The sequence below is a fragment of the Plasmodium reichenowi genome, chromosome 4, assembly GCF_001601855.1.
Source record: "Plasmodium reichenowi strain SY57 chromosome 4, whole genome shotgun sequence".
Classification (NCBI taxonomy): Eukaryota; Apicomplexa; class Aconoidasida; order Haemosporida; family Plasmodiidae; genus Plasmodium; species Plasmodium reichenowi.
Window position 1 is genome coordinate 380,457 of NC_033649.1, and position 23,124 is coordinate 403,580.

The 23,124-nt window shown below is 14.6% G+C and overlaps 6 protein-coding genes across 7 annotated transcripts in view, besides 1 other annotated feature; 1 reads left to right on the top strand and 5 right to left on the bottom strand.

Annotated features, from left to right (window-relative positions):
* PRSY57_0411500 (chromosome associated protein, putative) overlaps positions 1–1,053 on the bottom strand; it is a gene marked incomplete at both ends in the record, with an annotated part of 4,708 nt that extends 3,655 nt beyond the window's left edge. Inside the window, 2 exons of the mRNA XM_020114508.1 lie at positions 1–808; positions 966–1,053. Coding sequence (XP_019970786.1) covers positions 1–808; positions 966–1,053 — 896 coding nt within the window. The remainder of the gene's footprint in view (positions 809–965) is intronic.
* An 872-nt stretch (positions 1,054–1,925) lies between these two features.
* PRSY57_0411600 (putative membrane protein) lies at positions 1,926–6,742 on the bottom strand (the record flags this gene model as incomplete). The annotated part of the gene is made up of 4 exons (XM_012905972.2): positions 1,926–2,185; positions 2,338–2,437; positions 2,552–2,617; positions 2,732–6,742. The coding sequence occupies 4 exons, from the start codon at positions 6,740–6,742 to the stop codon at positions 1,926–1,928; spliced, it is 4,437 nt and encodes a 1,478-aa protein (XP_012761426.2).
* A 3,085-nt stretch (positions 6,743–9,827) lies between these two features.
* Positions 9,828–12,260: a sequence feature (centromere).
* Positions 12,261–15,151: 2,891 nt separating this feature from the next.
* Positions 15,152–16,155, bottom strand: PRSY57_0411700 (calmodulin-like protein; the record flags this gene model as incomplete). 2 transcript variants are annotated; one of them, XM_012905973.1, is made up of 5 exons in its annotated part: positions 15,152–15,167; positions 15,273–15,375; positions 15,503–15,673; positions 15,858–15,990; positions 16,126–16,155. In XM_012905973.1, the coding sequence occupies 5 exons, from the start codon at positions 16,153–16,155 to the stop codon at positions 15,152–15,154; spliced, it is 453 nt and encodes a 150-aa protein (XP_012761427.1). The 2 variants fall into 2 exon arrangements, with proteins under 2 accessions (XP_012761427.1, XP_019970787.1); XM_020114510.1 differs by having other exon boundaries at positions 15,273–15,371; positions 15,499–15,673.
* A 1,811-nt stretch (positions 16,156–17,966) lies between these two features.
* PRSY57_0411800 (Rab5-interacting protein, putative) lies at positions 17,967–18,797 on the bottom strand (the record flags this gene model as incomplete). The annotated part of the gene is made up of 4 exons (XM_012905974.1): positions 17,967–18,002; positions 18,212–18,396; positions 18,519–18,561; positions 18,723–18,797. 4 exons carry the CDS (start codon positions 18,795–18,797, stop codon positions 17,967–17,969), a joined length of 339 nt encoding a protein of 112 aa, XP_012761428.1.
* Positions 18,798–20,439: 1,642 nt separating this feature from the next.
* PRSY57_0411900 (hypothetical protein) lies at positions 20,440–21,580 on the top strand (the record flags this gene model as incomplete). Its single annotated transcript, XM_012905975.2, has 2 exons — positions 20,440–20,506; positions 20,676–21,580. The coding sequence occupies 2 exons, from the start codon at positions 20,440–20,442 to the stop codon at positions 21,578–21,580; spliced, it is 972 nt and encodes a 323-aa protein (XP_012761429.2).
* Positions 21,581–22,904: 1,324 nt separating this feature from the next.
* The window catches only part of PRSY57_0412000 (RNA-binding protein, putative), a gene marked incomplete at both ends in the record, with an annotated part of 2,657 nt that continues 2,437 nt past the window's right edge, over positions 22,905–23,124 (bottom strand). The window contains one exon of the mRNA XM_020114511.1: positions 22,905–23,118. Coding sequence (XP_019970788.1) covers positions 22,905–23,118 — 214 coding nt within the window. The remainder of the gene's footprint in view (positions 23,119–23,124) is intronic.

Sequence of the window (23,124 nt, forward strand, 5' to 3'; positions counted from 1 at the left end):
TGTACAATATTTCTTTTATTTTGTATATCTTCTGATATAGTTTTATTTAGATGATTTTGACATGAAGCAATTTCTAATTTCATCTTATTTAATTTTTCATTATATTCTGATTTATTATTATTACTTAAATTTAAATGGTTGTCTTCATCTTGTGTTTTATTTTTTAATTCTTGTAATTTGGATTTTAACATTTGTGTTTCTTCATAAATATTTTTATAATTTATTTCATTAAGAAAATAATCTAAATGAACTTTTTCTTTTTCTAATTTTTTATATTCTAAAAAGTTCTCAAATTCTTCTTGTAAACTTTCTAATTTACTATTCATATCATTAAATTCTTTTTCAATAGTAACTTTTTTAGAATCACATTCTTTTAACATAGACAAAGCGTCTTTTTTCTTTTCTTCAAAAATTTTAGCACCTAATATACTTTTTAAATAGTTTAATATTTCTTCATCTTTCATATTACTTAATTTTATTATTTGTCCTTGTTTAATTATATTATATAAATTATTAATACACAAGCCACAACTTTCCAATAATTCCACATATTGATTTTTACTAATATTCTTATCATTAACAAATATTTCACATTTCATATTTTCTAACACTTTTTTTATCTTAATTTCACTCTCTTTAAACATACTAAAATATTTCTCAGAATTATCAAAAATTATTTCCACATAACAATTGCGAACTGCATTCCCAATACCTTCATGTAAATATATTTGCTTGTACTCGCACACATCACTTAATATAAATTCAATAGCTAATAAAATATTGCTTTTCCCTGAACCGTTAAATCCAACTACACAACAAAAAAATTAAAATTATATGAAATAAAATGAAATGAAATGAATGTTTTTACAAATATATACAATAAACACATACTTATATAAATAAATATATACATATATATAATATAATATAAAATTTTACTTTTTTATTAAAAAAAATGTTCATACCTATACAGTTGATCCCTCTAGTAAAATCAATTGTTGTTTCATTTTTGTACGTTCGAAAACCTTTTAATCTAATTTGTTTTATGTACATTTTATTTCTATTTATTTATATTTTTGTCTTATTTCTTTTAATTTGTCACCAAATAAATAAATATATACATATATATATATATATATATATGTGGTACAAATGGTCAGTATTATTCTTATAAACTATTTTAAAATAATATGATTTTTTTAATTATTTTCTTAGGATTTATCATTTAAAGTAAAAAAATATATATGTTATATATTATATAAATGTATTTTTTTTATTCTTATTTTTTAAAAAAAAAAAAAAAAAAAAAAAGGAACTTAAATTTTATAAAAGTTACATTTCCACATATACATATATATATATATATATTTAATATAATATTACATTTATATGTTTATTAAAAAAATACAGTAACTGGTATTATTTTGCTTTTAATCTTATGTTTTAAGCTTTTCTTATATTACAATAATTTATATGTTTTACTATAATACATTTCTTTTTTGTTTTTTCTTTTTCCTTTTATTATTTTTTTTTAATTGTGTATTTAAAAAGTTCGTACAATAGGCAACTCAAAAATAATATAACATTCTCAATATATTTTATATTTATAGTTTTGTGCTATATATATATATATATATATATATATATTTATTTATTTATATTTATTATTTTATACACATATAAATACATAAAAATATAATAAATTTAATTGACTAATTATTAACTAGTTTATTATTAAAAATTAGAAAAACAAAAAAAAAAAAAAAAATTATATAATAAAAAATTATAATATATATATATTAATATTACATATACCAATCCATTTTGCTATTATAAACATATAATACACAAATTATTATTTATGTGTAAAATCATGAAAAAAAAAATATAATAAAATAATAAAATAAAATTAAAAAATATTTATTTTAAAATTGCTTTTCTTTTTTATATTTCTCTAAGAGCTTTCTTATATCAAGTGATAGATTTTCTATATTATGAAAATTCTTATTTTTTTCATAATTTATTAACTGCCTATGTAATTTATCAATATGCTCATATAAAACATTAAATTTACCCTTTTTCTTTAAAATTAAAAGAATACATTCAAAAAAATTTAAAGGAATAATTTTTAAATTAAAAATATTTAATACAATACTGAAAACTTTTAACGCAATTCTAACATTTTCTATAAAAAAAAATTTATAATAATAAAATTATATACATATACACAATGGGAATGCTAATATAAATATATATTATATATATATATATATTAATATATCGTTTAATTATATGTTAATATTTAGAGAGAACTCTTTTTTTTTTTTAAACATTTACCTTCAAAAAATGCAGTCTTCATTACAATGTAATATAATTCAAAATTTTTTGTTTCTTTTGATAAGGAAAACATTTCAAATTCTTTGAATATCAAATTATTCTAAAATGAGGAAAAAAAAAAAAAAAAAAAATTAAAATAAAGAAGATGTGTATATTTAACTATGCAAATATATATAATTACTTTTCGTTTCTTTTTTTAATATAACTTTCTTACCATTTTTTTTTCAAAATATAGATTGAAAACATCTATTAATGTTTCTGTACTTATAGGAATATTACACTACAAATAATAAAATATATATAATATATATATATATATATACATTAAAATAACCCTTTATTTATTTATATATTATTATTATTATATTCTATTTTTTATTTTTTTTCTGTATACCTTTCTTGATAATTCCAATAAATTTATTATATTGTCCACCTTTTTTTTCTTTAAATCAAAATATATACACATTTGTATAAAACTCCCATACTTTCTTAAAATATCCTGTACAACCTTTTGATTCAGTAAATCTTTAAAATAATTTTTATTCATTGATACAAACATAGTAATAAAATTATGAATATTTATTTCATTATTTGTTTGTAACGGTTGTTGAATATGTTTTAAAGATTCAGTATTATTTTCTCTAAAGTTTTTATTCTCATTAAAAATAATGATACTTAAAACTGATAATACATTATCATATATTGTACTTAATTTTTCATAAATATGAACAAAATCATTTGAATTTAAATATATTATATTGCTATATGTGAAAAAAATGTCTTTCAATATATTGATTATAGAATCATGTTTCTGTACTTTGCCTTCTCTTGATATATTACTTACAAGCATTTTTAATCTGTTGAATAAAAAATCTTTTAAAGAATGTTCAGGTTTTTTATCAGATCCAATGGTATACTTTAATTTAACAAATACATTAGCTATACTATTCGAAAAATTATTAAAAATGTTGGTTTCTCCCATATTATTTTCTTCTTTATAATTTTTTTCAATTACATCTTTATATAAACAATTTAATTTCCTTGAATTGTTTTTATTATGTGAACTATTTTTAATCTTTTTTTTTATAGTTTGTTTATCATATATATCGATTTCCATAGTCTCATCAAGTAAATATAAATTATTTTTTAAAAGAAAAAATATATACATAATATTTTTATAATTTACTGCAGTATCCATATTTTTATTCACATCATAAGAATTATATGCTAAACAATTAAACGTAGAAACATCTTTCATAGTGTGAATATTTTTTAAATGTTTTATACACAAAGATATGATATTCAAAATAAAATTTGGTATATATTCATATATTAAATCCTTATTATTTTTTAATACTTCATAATTACCAGATAAAAAAAAATTTAACATATTTTTTTTTAAAAATGTCCAATATTTCATATCATTCCTTATATATCTTGTTACATAATTATTTAAAAATAAAAGTAAAAAGAAATAAATATTTAAGGTTATTTTATAATCTTGTTTATAAAAAAACAAATTTATAGATTCGAAAAATATATTTAATATATTTTCTATGTTCTCATATTCATTTTCAACTATATCTTCTGAGGAATAATCTGATAATATATATTCAGTAATGAAATTACTTAAAATAATTAAACTCATATCATATTTATCCTTCTTTGAAAGATCATATATTTTGTTATAAAAATCTACATCCATTTTCGAATATTCAATCGGATAAATGTATTCATATAATTTTTTTTTCCTTAAATTTATTATATCATTATAAATTTCATTATTCTTTTCTAAAGCACATTTTATACAATTTCCTATTTTTATATTATTATCATTTTGCACATTTTCTTCATTTGAATTTTCTTTGTTTTTATTATCTATAATAACATCACTTTCAATATTTTCGCTATTATTTTCATAATTCAAATTATTAAAAAATCTTATCAATATTAAATAAGTTTTATACGTCTTTATATAAGAATATCTTAACAAAATGAAATACAACTTTTTTATGTTTATAAAACTTTTAAATTTTATGAAATATTTTAAAAGTTCATTAATATTAAATATATCAATAATTATTTTCATTTCACATTTTTTTTTCAAGTAATCACACATATGTTTATATAACAACGTTTTTGTTAACACAAAATAGGAATCTTTTGAAAAATATAAATTTAAATATATTTTATTAATTAATTGTAATTCATTTAATACATCACCTTTGTCAATATCACAGTTTTTAAAGCTATGTATTAAATGTTTTGCATTTAAATATTTTATAGGTATATTTTTTTTTTGTTTCATCTTTTTATAAACTTTATGCACTTTATCATATTTATGATTACCTAAAAAAGATTGAATAAATAAACTATATGTTTTGTTATTTACATATAAATTATCTCTTTTTTCTAATTGTTCTATTTTGTCATATTTCTTATTTTTTAATAAATGAAATAAATAACTATTAAAATTCTCATTCATATGTTGTGACTCTTTTATCAAATTATTATCACCGTTTTTTAAGTTCTTTACACAACCTTCCATATCTTCTTTAACAACTGAATTATATGCTTTTACATTTTCACTTTTAATTTCCTCTTTAGAAATCATCTCATTCTTATTTATTAAATAACAATAATCATCCATTTTTTTATTTTCAGGTGAATCCATCACATTTTCTTGACGATCACATTTTCTTTCATTATCTACATTTTTAATACATTCTTTAATTTCCAAAAGCAATTTAGACATATCCACTGAACATTCTTCATCATTAATATTATTTATAACAGAATTAAAAATTTTTTGTACATCATTTAAATGTTTGTCATTAAATGTGTTAAACTTATTTTTATATAAACTTAAGAGTAAAATTATTTTAGAATAATCTCTTATGTGATATAAGTTGTCTAATAATAAAAAGAAACAATAATTAATAGTTTTCTTTATATTATCATCATGTTTATTTTCTTCTTCTATAATGTATTTAAAATTTAACAAAAGTATTATACAAAAATAATGATCACCAAAATAAAAGAAAATATAAAAAAATAAAATCTTTATTAATATGTTATCATATAATTCTTTAAATAATATACCATCCCATATTTTTTTCGCCGCTTCTTCTTTATTATTATTATCTATAAACGAAACAGAATTTTCATTTGTTTTGTTCTCCTTTTGTTCTATATTTATATTTTTATCATCTAACGTTTCATTTGTATTTTGCGTGTTCCTACTGTGATCACTTTGTACAATTATTTCTTTAATGGATTCATATTCCTTTTTTTCCCTTTCAAAAATAATATTAATAATAGAGTTTTTATATCTGTTATAATTCATATTATCATCATATTTTGCAACATTTTCTTTTAAATCAAATTGATTATGAATTAACAACAAAAAATAATAAAAACGTGTTTTGCTTAAATTATAGGAATATAATGAAAAAATACATAGAAAAAAAAAATGAGGGTTTATTACATAATCGTATTCATAAATTAATTGTGGGTTATCTTTCATTAAAAAATTCAACGATGAAAATATTTCTGTTAAAAAATAAAATATGTTATTATTATTTAATACAATATTACTATTTATTACAGACAAAAATTTTTTTATATTAATTTTTATAATATCATTTTTTTTAATTTCTTTTATCAAATTATGTATATTCATAAAATCATTTTTCATCTTCTTACAAATCTGTTCATCCCGTAAAAACTTTTGAGAATGTTTTATAATTTGATTTACTATATTTATTATTTCATTTTTAACTAAACTAAATGATATGTAATTATCTTTACAATTGTTTAATAAGAGAAAACACATTTCTATATGTTTATAAAATTCATCAATATTCATGTCATCAATAAGTATTGAACCAAATTTATCAAGCAATGATTTTATTTTTTCCGAATTTACAATATTGTTTATGTTTCTTGCTTTTTCATCAATATAAGCATATGCTCTTTTATATTCGTTAAATAAAAAGTCTGTTAATTTCCTAATATCTTTATTATTCCCATCTCCAATAACAATATTATTCCAGTCATTTGAAATTGAAACAAAATTCGTAAATCTAATATCATTTAAATTATTTATGTCATTATTTTTATTTTTATTGGAAGAAATGGAAGCATCGTTCTTTAAATAACTTTCTATATCTTTATATATATCATTTTTATTAATATTTAAATTTTTTACACATTTTCCATCTTTAACGGATTTTTCTAATTTTAGTACCTTTTTGTTTCTCTCATTTTTTTTTATACATGATATAATATTTCTATTATAAACATAAAAGGGTGTATTCCTTTTTAATTGAAAACATGATGTTACATTGAAGTTCAATATAAAATATAATTCAAAAAAAACAATTAAAATAGAAATATATTTCATATTATTGTCATTTTTTTTTTTTTTTCTATTTCTACATAACAAAAATTTTATTTAAAATATTATTTTGTTTTCTTCCTTCATATTTTATTTTTAATAATTTTCAACAACATTATTGATTTATATATGATAATATGGTTACAATTAAAAAAATTATTATATTTTTTTAAGATATTTAATAATGAAAAAAATACGGAATGAATAAATATTAATGAGAAATAATAATATTAAATACCTAAAAGAAAATATGAGAATAAATATATGTGTTAATAAAAAAATAAAATAAAATAAAATAAAATAAAATAAAAATATATTTATATATATATATATATACCTTTTTTTTAATGAATAATTATATAATACATATTTACATATATTTTTTCAAAAAAAAAAAAAAAGCACATATATATAAAATATTTTATTTATATTAAGAAATAAAGAAGAAAAAGAAAGATAATAATATTAAAATTTTTTATATTATACATATATAAGAAACAAAAATATAAATTTAAATAAAAAAAAAAAATTTGTATACAAAATTTTTTAAAAAAAAGGAACAAAAAATATTATATATTTTTTTATTTTAGTTATATAAATAAATAAATATGTATATTTATATATACATATATAATGTAAAACAAAAATGTATATAATATAGATAAATTCTTAATCTATAGTGCTTTCATTTAACGTTATAACTCATTCATTAATTGTAATATAGTTTTCATTCTTATTTATTGTATAAATGAATTTTATACAAACCTTTACCAAAGAAATTACCTAAACAGTATATGACTGTATATAATATTATGGTTAAAACTATACTATACTTACAAATGGGAAGGAAAACACGTATTTAAACAAAAAAAATACATATTTTACAAAGGGTATACAATTTTTTCTACAGTAAAGACTTAATAAATTAGGTTTTACGTTTGTAGTAAGATTAGGAATAAGACTTTTTAAAAGTAATTTCTTTAAATGTACACATATTTTTAAAGAGATTTATAACTTTCCGTAAAATAATCATATTTCATTGTTGAATCCTTGTTTTTTTACACCTTAATGTGTAAATTTATTTTGTTATTAGTATTTTTTCACTTATTAATGTATGTTATTACGTTTTAAGCAGACACAACAATGCAATATAATAGAATATTGTTACTAAAAAACTTAAGGCATATTAAGAAATAAAAAAATACAAACATTGTATAAATATGAATTGCATATATAATATGTGGAATATACCAATATGGTTAATAAGTATTTAGTTTTATTGTCATCTTGTATATTAATTAAAAAAGAAATTTATTCAACACGCTTAAAATAATAAAACTATTCACATTTAGTTCAAAAAATTAAAATAACAAAAATTATAATATATTGTTAATAAACAAAAATAATAAACTATTATATATATATATAATATATATAATTATATGGAAATACAAAAAGAAGAAAAATCATTTACATTATATTTTGTTTATATTTATTATAATGTGTAGACACATTTTTTAATTATATTTATGTACATTATAATGTAGTAATCATTCAAAAGTCTAAATATATTTTGAAACAATTTTTATGGTATTATAATAATATTTATATTATAACCATTTTACAAAAAAAATAAAAAAAAATAAAAACACATGTGTATGTAGATTCATATAAACTTTAATAAATAATATATATTAATTAAATATACCTTTGTATAAACAAAATTACACAGTTGTATAAATTCGGTTTCTTCAGTTAAATTTATACATTATGTAAAAGAAATATTTTGAAAATTCCAAATATAACCAAGTTGGAACATTTAAAAAAAAATTTTTAAATTTAAGAAAGGTATCCTATACTATATTTTACTTGTTATTTAAAATATAAAAATGCAATATAAGTGTTAATTTAAAAAAAAAATATATATATATGTTTTATTTAACCTAAACAACAATGAAACATTTTAATAATTACATATTATTTAAGATAGAAGTATTAATATTATATCTAATTTTTATTCCATATTATATTCCATAAAAATATAAATTATTAAGTTTCATTTTTTAAATATATTTATAACAAATGAGTTAAAATATAACATGTTTATTTTAATGTCTTATATAATTACACATATAAATAATGTGTATAAAGTTTGTAAATAAAATCTTATTAATAATCAAAATCATTAATTTTCAAATAATATTTCTTTTTTCTTTTTTCTGATACTCTATATTCTAGTTAATTTTTTGGTATTAACATAATTTTTATAAAAATCAATATTTTATACGTTACCATACGATATATGTTTGAAACGTAATAGATATTAATATTAAAATGTATATGTATATGTATATATATATATATATATATTACACAATTTTCTATAAACATTTTAAGAAAATATTTTAACGAGTTTAAAAAAGCAAAGAGATAGATGTATGATTTTTTTTTACACTTTTTAAAATTATAATAATATTTACATATTTTCATTTTAAGAAGATTTGTTCTTAAATTATCATTAACATTAACAGTAATAATGTAAATATATATTACATCGTTCCATTCTTTAAAAATTATATGATCTTTGTTTTTTTGATTTGAATGATACTTCTTTAATAGCTTCTAGATACATAAATCTGTATAAACATATAAAACAGTTCCATTTTCTACGTGAAATTTTATTATTAAATGTCTTTTTTGTTCTATAAATATAAGACATTAATAAAAATTTATCTTCTATTATATATAATATATATAAGAAATACATATTTCATAATTATGAATTTCTATATACAGTAAAACATATGTATAATATAAAGAGATGTTTTAAGGACAAAGTAATATAATGTATATTATTATATTATTTTGTATTAGTTTATATTATATTATACACTTTATATAAACATATAATATATATGTTAGTAATAATATAATATTTTGATTAATTGCAAAATTATATTATATATATATATGAAATATTCTTTGGGTTAATAATTAAATATAAGTTATATTATTATTATTTTTCTCAATAAATAAATAATATTAGTAAATTGTGTGATAAGAATAATTTACAATTTTCTGTTATTAATGATAATTATATAAAATAAATAAATATATAATTATATATAATTAAAAATAAGACATTAAATTAATTTATTAAAATATCCATATTATTTAAATAAATTAAAATAATATTATAATTATATAAATACTATTTATTTAAAAAAAATTAAATAACATAATATATAAATTAAATAAAATTAATTAAAATAAAATAATAATTATATTAATTAAATAAATTAATTAAATTAAAATAAAATAATAATTATATAATATATAAATTAATTAAAATAAAATAATAATTATATAATATATAAATTAATTAAAATAAAATAATAATTATATAATATATAAATTAATTAAAATAAAATAATAATTATATAATATATAAATTAAATTAAAATAATATTTATAAAATATATAAATTAAATTGAAATAATATTTATATTAATAATATAATATATTTAAATAAAATGTTATTTATAAAATATATAAATTAAATTAAAATTTATATTAATAATATATTTAAATAAAATAAATTAATATAATATATTAAATATATTAATTAATTAAAATATAATATAATATAAAATATATATATAAATTAATATAATATATTAAATATATAACTTAAATAAAATAATATAAAATATCATATAAAATAAATTATAAATGTTAATTAATTAAAATAAAATATAAAAAATATAAATAAATTAAATAATATTATATATATATATGCATTAAAATTAAATAATATAAAAATATATAAACAAATTAAATAATATAACATAATATATTAATATATAAATTAATTAAAATAATATAATATAATAGAAATATATAAATTAAATCAATATAATTTAAATATTATGTAATAAAATAAATAAAATTAAAAAATATAATATTATTAATATATATTAAATAATTTTTTAATAATATATTTATAATTATATAATAAATTTAAATAAATAAAATATATATTTTTATATATTAAATATAATTAATTTAAATAATATAATAAATTATTTAAATAAATATTAAATAAAATAAATAATTAATTATATTTAATTTATAATATAATTATTATATTATTTAAAATAATAAATATTAATTAATATAAATAATTAATAATAAGTAAATTAATTAAATAAATATATTATATTAATATAATAATTAAATTAAAATAATAAATAAATATCAATAAATTATATATTTAAATTATAATATTATAAGTATAATTAATTCGTTAATTTTATTATTTATTAATTTATTTGAAAATAATATATAATTAATTTATTTAATATAATTTATATACTATTTATATAAATTTTAAATAATTAAATTAAATAATAAGAAAAATATTTATTTAATTTTATATATGTGTATAAAAAAATATAATTAATTAATTATTAAAAATTAAATAAGACATATAAATTAATAAATATATAATATTAATTAAATTAATTTATATAATAGTTTATAATAATAATGTAATTTATTAATTATTTGTTATATAAATATATAATATATTTAATAATTAATTAAAAATATATTAAACATTTAATTATAATTTAATATTATTAAATAAATTATAATATATTTTATTAATTATTACACAAATAAATTAATTTTATTTAAATATTAAAAAATTATATATAATATATTAATTATTTTATTTAATTTATAAAATAAATATTTTTTAATTATATTATAGATATTATTATTTAAATTATTTTAATCATTTAATTATTTTATTTAATATTATAATAAATTATTATAATTAATTAATTTTATTTATTAAAAATATTATAGATTGTATATTAATTAATTTAATTAAATTTAATTAATTAATTAATTTAATATTGTAATTTATAAATTAATTTTAATTAATTATTATTAATTTTATTTAATATTGTAATTTATAAATTAATTTTAATTAATTATTATTAATTTTATTTAATATTGTAATTTATAAATTAATTTTAATTAATTATTATTAATTTTATTTAATATTATAATTTATAAATTAATTTTAATTAATTAATTTAATTAAATAATTAATAAGAAATTATTTAATATTATATATTATTAATTAAAATAATTTAAGTATTTTAAATTTTAATAAATATTTTAGTATTAAAATGAAATTATAATTAATTTTATTATATATTAATATTTATTTTTATATATTATATTATTAAATTATTTTATTTAAAATAAATAATTAAATATATTTTATTATTTAATAATATTAATTTAATTTATTATTAAATTAAAAATATAAATATATATTTTTTTTATTTTTTATAACAATATTATTAAATTAAATAATTATTAAATAATTAGTGAAAATTTATATAATTATTAAGAGTAAAATTAAAATAAAAATATATTTTATAAGAAATATAAAATTAACATTTTTTATAGATAATATAATATATATATATTATTATTTTTTTTTTTTGATACAAAACTTTATACACAACTTATAAATAAATATATAATAAAATAAAATTTAATATAAATATTCATCATAATTAATTTTTATCCAAATTAATATACATGTATTATTAAATTCTTAATGAATAAATCAATAAGGAATTCACATTTTCACAGAAATTTATTATATATTATTTGTGATCACATAGTATATTGTGCTATTATTATTTTTAAAAATTTTACAAGAATATAAAATTGTGTTTCACCTTTAGCCTTATTATATAGCATATATTAATTTATGTCAATAATCATTTTTTATATTAAAAATATTATAATTGATTTTATATTTCAAATGTGTTGATTCAGGTATAGTCATCAATGTAATATAGAACATTTATTTTTTTAGTAAATATATAATATAGACTAATATTTAATATATAATATAAATCTATATTTACATTATTGTATTCATATGATTCTATGATAGAAATGTGAAATATTTATATATTTTATGAAATATTTGCCATGTCTATAATAAAATATAACTTAATGTAAATTAATTAAGCCGTTTAACTATAAGTGAATATTTTTTATATTGTTCACGTAAATGATTAAAGAAAAAAATAAGGATATAATAAAAAATGTTAAAGTTTTAGAACATTTTGAAATATTTTTAGAATGGTAAAATGTAATTTAGGATAAAATAGAAAACGACTAATGTATAATTTCACAATACTTGAATAAATGAAATGTTGAATATCAATAAAACAATAGTTCATATGTATATAATCTATATAACGAAAAATATTTATAAATTATAAAAATTAATAATTGGTACTTTTTTCTCATAAATATATGTATTATTATATGTATTTTTTTTTTTTTTATCTAATTGTTTTTGCGAAACAATTTTGGGATATATTTAAATAATTTAAAAATGGGTTGAGCAATATAATACAGAATATAATGTTTTTTTTTTTTTTTCAAATAACACACCCTAAATTATAATAATCAGAAGAACTAATGTTATAATTTAAAATAAAGTTCTATTTTAAATTCATTTTATAAAAAATTGTGCAACCTTATAGTGATCAATATTAAAATAAACTGTGTAAAATGTTTATCTGTTGACTATTTTGGAAACATATTATATATGATTTCCTTCATGATAATTATAACAATATATAAGTATAGCATTGGTGTGATTTTATAAGATATATAACAAAATAAATATATGTAAAATATAAAAAGCATATATTTACAAGATTCCATTTAATAATATAATATTTCAAATTTTTGTTTTAAAAGTAACTATACAATTATATCATAAATATGATTTGTTCTATATTATATATATAATATATATATATAATATAATATATAATGTTTTCTGTATTAAAGAACTATAGAACAATTAATAAAAAAATTTTAGAATATTTTATTGTTAAATGAATAAAAATTATTTCAAAATTTGTTATAACCTCTATATATTTATAAGAAAAATGAAATATAATGTCATACAATGATTATTATCTTAAACTATAATGATAAATATGTTGTCATTCAAAAAAATAAATTTTATATATTTCAAGACACACAAAATTGTTACCTGTTAAATTTCAATCCTTTATAAGGAATGTCAAATTAAAAGAATATAAAAAATATATATATGAGATTTAAAAAAAATAAAAAAAATTTATTTATTTTTTAATAGTATTCAACTTATTCACTTGAAATGGAAACACTATAAACTTTTTACATATAAAATATATGTTGAACTATCTTTTTTTAATTTTTTATTAATAAAATAAAAAAAGAAAATTATATATGTATATATTTATAAATATAGAAACCATAATATGTGCAACACTGTTATATATAGTTGATGCTTATATATCATAATTATGATAACCACACATTCTTACTATATTGTAAAATGTTGAAATTTTATTATAATATTTATGTCTTAACATAAAAGAATATATCTAATATTATAATTTTGCTTATTTAAAAAAAAAAAAAAAGCGAAACATTTGAAAAACTTTTAAGGGATACAAAAATATTTGTTGTGTGTTTTATAGAATGAATAACAAAAAATGTGTTATATTCATTACATCATGATAAAAAAAAAAAAAAAAAAATTAAAATTAAGAATGGTGAATATAAAAAAATTATAATTGCCTTTTAAAATTTATATATTTAAATGCATTTATTTAAAAAATTTTTTTTTGAGAGAAATAAAATATACATTTGAAAAACCATTTATATGGTTTAATATTGTTAAGCATTAATTTATTATTGTTCTATATCTTTTTCATAATTTTTATTATAAATAAATAAATATATATATATATATATATATATACAAATTAAAGAATATTTTACATTTACATTTGTTGAAATGATTAATATTATGATATAAAGAAAAATATATTAAAGGCATATAATTCTATATTTAAATTATCATAATATTAATAATATATATATTTGTCTTTATATATTTAAAGTGTCTATAAAAATCATGTTATTTTAATAATATAAAATAATTTAAGTTTTAATATATACATGTCAAACATCTTAAAAGTTTTATTTATTTAGAAATTTAAAAAAAAAAAAAAAATTTAATCATATATTCATTTGTAAAAAATATAAAAATATTATTAGAATCATACAATTCTATATTTTCCATCTATCCATTATATATATATATATATATATATATATATATATATATATTTTATATATATAATTATAGAATAATGTAATATGTAAAAAAAACAACTTTGTTCTTAATTGCTTATCATTCAATATATAATATAAACATATAAGCTTATTGAACCATTAAAAAAAGAGAATACAGAAAATGAATATGTTCCAATTTAAAATGAACATGAGAAGAAATTTTTAATAATTCCATCATTCTTTTAAAATTCTAAAAAAAAAAAAATATATATATATATATATATATATATTTTTCTTTTATATAACGTGGAATTGGAAAGTATTATATTTATAATAATTAAAGATTTCCATTTACTTATAAATGAAGTCATCAAATGATATTTCTTTATTTTTGTATCCATTGAATTCTACGTTTAAAAATGCATCTACTTCTTCTTCTGTTAATTTAATTCCACTACCTGTAATAAATAGTAACAGATATGTATAAGTTATAATTTGTTTTTTTTTGAAAATATAAAATAATAATTTTACACAAAAATGTAAATTAAGGTTTTTCATTTATATAATTGAACTTGTATCACACACCCAATGTCAATAATACATTTTTGAATTCATTAAGATTTATGGTTTTAGATTTTTCCTGAGCATAAGATTGCAGAGACAGGTATAGTAAGTTTTCAATATTTTCATCAAAATAATATTGTTTCATAAGTTCAAAAAATTCACTCAAATTTAAATTGCCATTTTTCTTATAATCTGTATTTTTTTGAATTTGATATGTATAATAATTATAAATAATATATGATAATTAACAATTAAAAAATAGATATAAATATAAATATAAATATATATATATATATATATATATATATACATAATAATAAAATAACATATAAACAAATTGTAATTATTTTAAGATTGATTAAATTTCACATTATACCTTCCAATATGACTTCCGATTCAGTTTTGTTAAGATATACACCAAGAGATCTTAACAAATATAATAATTTTTCACCACTAACTCCATCTTTATTAGTATCGTATTCTTTAAATATTGATTCAATCTCAGCTCTCTTAAAGAAAACAAATATATATACATATATATATGTATTTATATGAATTTGTAACAATAAATAATAACATTCTTAATATTCCCTTTTTATTAAATTGTATCAAGGGAAACATAATATATATTTCTTTTAAATTACCCTCTGTTTAGACAGAAAAAATTTACTCATTTAGTATATTGTATAAAAATAAAGAATTTAATGAAAAAAAAAAAAAAAAAATTATATTGTTAATTTTGTTAACATAAATATAAGTTCATGATCTCACAAGAAGAATATATATAATAGTGCAATGTACAATGAAAAAAAAAAAAAAAAATTTTAATCAAAATAAGATATTAAAAAATACATAAATACAATATATATATATATATATATATATATATATATATATTATTGTTTTCCTTGGTAATTTGAAAGGAACATGTAATAATCTACGAAATGTGTATAATTAATAAAATTATGGACAACTTTTAAGAACAGAATAAAACTATTTAAAAATATTAAAAATTCACTTGTGTTTTTATTTAATATATTAAAAGAAAAAAAATATATATAATATATATATATATACAATAAAGAATATTTAATTACATATTATATTTTGTAAATGTACATTCATATATTTTGTATATTATTATTAGAGATATATAAAAATACAAAAATATAAATTAATAAATTGTAAAAAATAAGTTAAAGGTAAAAGATATAAGTTTTGAAAATTAAAAGAATAATTATATTCAGAAATGAAAAACATGATAATATTTACAATAAGATTTTTAAAAAAATTATAAAAAGAAAAAAAAAGAAGTAATTTTAATAATTATATGAGAAATTATAAAATTAAATAAGTATACTCGATAATATATATATATATATATATTATATATATATATAATATATATTTTTATATGTGTAATACACATATTCCTGTTTATACAAATTTAATATAAAAAACTTATTGTAAATTTTAAATATTATATTGTTAAGCATGTATATAATACATATATTTAGTTTGTGTAAATTTTATATAACGCATTAAAAAAAAAAAAAAAAAAAAATGAAACTTTTTTTTAATATTTAAATTATACATTAAATATGAATATATATTCATTTTTATTTTTTTCAGTTTCCATGTTCCTTTGAACCCTGAGCCGATGAAAAGAAAAAATAGATGGAAAAAAAATAATAATAAGAGAATATATATTAAAACATATTTACTTTTTCATTTAATATTAAAAATATTAGTAACATAATACTTTTTCTATTTTTATAAAGAGAAAGGGATTGAAGCTATTTTTTTGTTTGGTATTATTAATTTATTAAAAAATGTTATTCTTATTTGTTAAGTAATGTATCTAAAATTTATATTATGTATACATGTATATAATATTATATGATATTTTTCTTTAACATTGGACAAAGACATATTATATTTTTTTTAAATATTCTTGTTCTAGTGAAGCAAATATTATATATTTAGAATAAAGCAACAATAAATAAACTTGAAAATATTTATTGAAACGTTACACATTAATTTTTTTTTCTTTGTGCTTTTCAATATTAAAAGTATAGAAAGAAAATGGACACATATACACGGAAAAAAAAAATATATATATAAAACAAATTTATCATCATATGTTTAATTTTATATAATTACGGCAAAAGATTAACATAATAACAGTTATATATATATATATATATATTTAATTTCATAAAGTATAATTTAGACTAATATAATAATGTTGATTTATTATTATTTTTTTATAACAGGATCAAAAAAATATTGATATTTAAAAATTAAAACAAGTTTTTGTATGGTTTTTTTTTATTTCAAAAAAAAATAAAATAAAATGAATGAATTAGATATACATATATATCAATATATATATATATATATATATATATTATATTTATAACGATGTCATTTTCTTTTGTATATACAATCTTAAATATTTCCTGCTGTTCTTGTTTCTATTCGTTTAAATTAACATGGTATTAGATGCAATCCATGATAACTTCAATAAAAAAAAAAAAAAAAAAATATATATATATATAATATATGTATAAGAAATAATATTCTTTTTCTTATAGACTTTGATAGGCATAACAAATTATACAATAAGTTAAAAAACTCTTCTTAAAAATGTAACATTTAAAAAAAAATATAAAATATATATATATATATATATAGACAGGTTTTTTTTTTTTTTTTTTTTTAAATTACCAAAAATGCCGAAAAAGCTGTAAATATATTACTTTTTGCAATATTATAATTGTCAAGAAAATAATTTTCATGAATTTTTTTATTATATAAGACAAAGGATGTTACAAATTGGAAAAGGAAAAAAAAGAGAAACCCCCAGATCCCTTTAATACGTAATAGTGCTGATATGATACCAGCTAAAATACCTAAATTTTAAATTAATAAAAAAAAATATATATATATATATATAATATATATATGAAATAAATTCATTATTTTATGGAATTATATTTTTGTACATATTTATTTTTATAATTTATTATTATACCCATTATTTGTTTATAATAAAAAAAAACATCGTCCATTTCATTCTGTCAAATAAATAAATAAATATATATATATAAATGATTATACATACATATACATTTACAATTTCATATATAAAAATAAAAAATTATAATACATTATAGTGAAATATAACAAACTAATTAAATAATATATATATTATATATATATTAAATTTTTTACTAACTTTTGTTAATTTTTCACAAAAAAACTTCTTCAATAATGGATCTGCTTCATTTTTCTTCTCATTGGATTTTTTCATTTTTATGTTATCAAATAAATATAAATATAATTCATCAATGTTATATTTTCCAATTTAATTCTTTATTCTTTTAAAACTTACGTATATATGCATTTTCAAAAAAAAAAAATAATAAAATAAAATATATTATATTTTATATTATATAATTTTTTTATTATTTTTACATATATGTTTTCATATATATATATATATATATATAATATAATATTTTTTTTTTATGCTTGAAAAAAAAAAAATTATAAGGTTGGTAAAAACTTTATATATATAATATTTATATATTATGGTATTAAGAGAGAGAATAATAAGTAATGTAATAAAAGTTCATATGGAAGATTTTTTTTTTTTTTTTTCCGTGTTTAAATAAAAAGTTACCAACAGAAAAAATATATATATATTATATATATATATATATATATATATATATATATATATGCTTATTTTTTATTTTATTTTTTTTCAGTTTTATTTCTTTTTTGTTCTTTAACGATTATTAAGATAAGGGCATCGTTTTATCTGCACTTTATTAACTAGAATACATTTATTTTTATAAACTTAAAAAGAGGGATAAAATTAAAATTAGATATTTTAAAAGAATAAAATATACACATAAATAAAACAATTTTAATTGTAATATACTTAATGTCATAAAAAGCATAAAATGTGTTGATCTATAAAATGAAAAAAGACTTTTTCGTTTATATATACAACTAATTTTTAAATAAAAAAAAAAAAAAAAAAAAAGGGAAAAAAATGTTAGAGAATTTATTTGTTCTTTTATAAGTTTGTATCAAATTCAACAATACTTTAAATAATTAAATAGAAAAATAATTCGAATATAAACTTTTTTTTTTTTTTTTTTGTTTCTAGAAATATAAAAAATATATATATAGATAGATAAATATAGATATATATAGATATAGATGTAGGTATGTATGTAGGTATAAATAAGTATGCATCTATATATACATACCCCCTTAAGAAAAGTTGCGAATATATTCCCCTTTTTATTATATATATATATATATATATATAATATTTTTTAATTGTACGTTCCATTTTTTTAAATTAAAAACTAAAAAGTTCACACAGATATATATAATCGTTTTGAAACACTTTTGGTGTATATTTTTTGTTGCATGTGTAAAGGTTCATCTTTTTTTTTATTTTCCCCTTCACCCCTTCTTTTTTTTTTTTTGTTGTTATTTAAAATTTATTTCTTCCGTTGGTTCTTTTTTTCTTTTTTTTTTTTTTTTTATTCTTATAATGTATCATTTAATAAACAATTAGTTTTTATTTGTAATGAGAAATAGGTGTATAGTTTTTTATTTTTGAAAAACATGATAGATAAAAAAAAAAGAAAAAAAGAAATAAAGAAATGATCTCATTTGTATATATGTAAATAAATAAATATATATATATATATATATATATATATATATTATTGTTATAATTCCCTTTAATTAGTTGAATATATAAAGAATCAAATTTTTTTTTGATAAAATTGTCTAAAAGAAAAAAAAAAAAAAAAGGGAAAAAAGAACCATAAAAAAAAAATATATATATATATATTGATAATATATATACTTTTTTTTTTTCCCTTGTCCTTTATTGTTATATTTTTTTATTAAATGAACCTTTAAAAATGGATGATGACGAAATAAACAAAGAGAAACCAAGAGTTCACATATCCATAAAGGAAAGACAAATAAGTAAAAACAGAAAAAGAAAAGAAACGAAAAAATAACAAATGAACAATTAACTGAATGATTACATATTAACATGAATGTTTATATATATATATATATATATATATATATATATAATATAGGATAAAATAATTTTATTTTATTTTATTTTTTTAATTATTTCCATTTATAGGAATATCTCAGTTGTTAAACTCCAACAAAAATGATAAGGGTCCCACAAAAACAGTAGAGTTCAATTTACTAGAAGAACAAAACAAATCAAAATGTGTAAGTAAAATAAATATGGAAAAGAGACAACTAAGCCTTAAAAATATAACTATAGCTGAAAAATTAAATAATGTCTTATTTTCTAAGGGGAATAGCTACACAGATACATTAATATCTTATGATAAAAAAAATACAGAGAACTCAAAAGAATTGAATTTAAAAAATAAAAATGGAGGATCTATTAAAAAAATGGATAATTCTCTTTTAAGTAAGAAAATAAGTGAAAATTATAAAAATCAATTAAGTAATGTTTTGCTTATGAAAAATCATAATCCTCAAGCTTTACCTTATAAAAATGCTCCAAAAAAAAAAAAAAATACAGATATATTTGAAAAAGCTATAAGTATTGAAGGTGTTTTAATGAACACCATAGTGAATCATTCTAATGAAGATAATGAAACTGAAAAAAAAAAACATATATTGAAATTATTTTCAAAAAACAATTTTCATCCTAATAAACAAGATACTACTATGGAAAAAAATAATAATTCATTACACAAAGAAACGAAAAGTTATAAAAATAAAACATTTACAGACAGGTTTTTAAATCTAAAACATCAATCCTATAATTCACAGGATACCAACTCAGAAAATACTTCTAAAGATAATACTTTAGTTCAAAATACAACAACATTAAACAAAAACAAAAAAAATATTTTTTCCTATTTTAAAAATATATGCAAGAGAAAAAAATATAAAATAAATTCAAAACAACAATTACATAGTTCACAATCAAACAGCACTACTTCTATACAATCATTAAATAAAAATAAAAAACATTCCAAATTTTTCTTTTTTTGTGTAAAATGATATATATAAAATATTATATTAAAAAAAATAAAATAATTTTTTTTTTTTTTTTTTTTTACATAAAATCCTTAATTTTAAATGTTATATATATATATATATATATGTATATATAATTATATTTTAAGTACATATAAATTTTTTCATATGAAAAAGGGAAAACATAATATAATATTCAATAAATATTTATATGTCCTCATATGTATATATTATAAATATGTATATTTTTAAAAGGAAGAAATAAAAAAAAGTATGTCCTAATATAATAAATTAACCAAATGTGACAAAATTAATTACATTATTATTCTGTTATTATAAGAAAGAATATAATTATATGGATATACAAACCTTATTATTATTATTATTATTATTATTATTATTTTATTTTATTTTTTTTATTTTTTTTTTTCTTTATAAATATTTTAATAACCAAAATATTATTCATAAGTAATAATAACAAAATAAAGGTTACACTAAAATATACATTCCTTTTAAATTATTAATATTTAATCAAATTAAAAGTACAGAATTGTTCATGTAGAAACTGTTGAGACATTTAAAGGAACATTACAAAGAATTAAATTATATATATATATATATATACATACATATTTTATTTAAAATATATAATTTTGGATGTCTTTTTAATTTAAATACAAATAAATCTAATTTTTTGGTTGTAAAATGTTTTTTCTTTTTGCTTTTCTTGTATTTTACTATTATATGTAAATTTAATGAGTTAAGAAAAAATAATATATAAAATATATATATATATAAATATATAATATATAATTAATTAGACATATAAATAAATATATATTATTTGGTTATAAATGAAATCAATATATATATATATATATATATTTTTTTTTTTTTTTTTTTTTTTTTTTTTCATTTAACATGTAAATATATAATTTCAGTATACATTATATAGAATTTATATATATATATATATATATATATATATATATATATATTTATTTATTTATATATTTATATATATATATATATTTATTTATATATTTATATATATATATATATATATTTATTTATATATTTATATATATATATATATATATTTATATATATATATATATATATTTATTTATATATTTATATATATATATATATATATTTATTTATATATTTCTATATATATATATATATTTATTTATATATTTCTATATATATATATTTGAATGGAATAATAATAATATAGGAACAATAAATAATGGACAATTTGTTAAGGTTCTAAATTATTTATTTTATTTTATTTATTTATTTTTCGATGAAAATAATTATAATGATTAACATTGTATAATAATAATTAATTATTATATTCAGATTGTTGTATATTTTCCAAAGAATTTTGATAATAATTATAATTTGAATAAAAATCTGGAAGGTTCTGAAATCTTTGATTAAATAAAAAAGGCACTCCACATGTGTTATACATAAAGTTAGCCCACTGAGCCATGGTTTCTTTATTGCATGGAGGGAAGGGTGCCATGAATGGAATATGTGGAGGAAACTTGGAGAAACTAAAA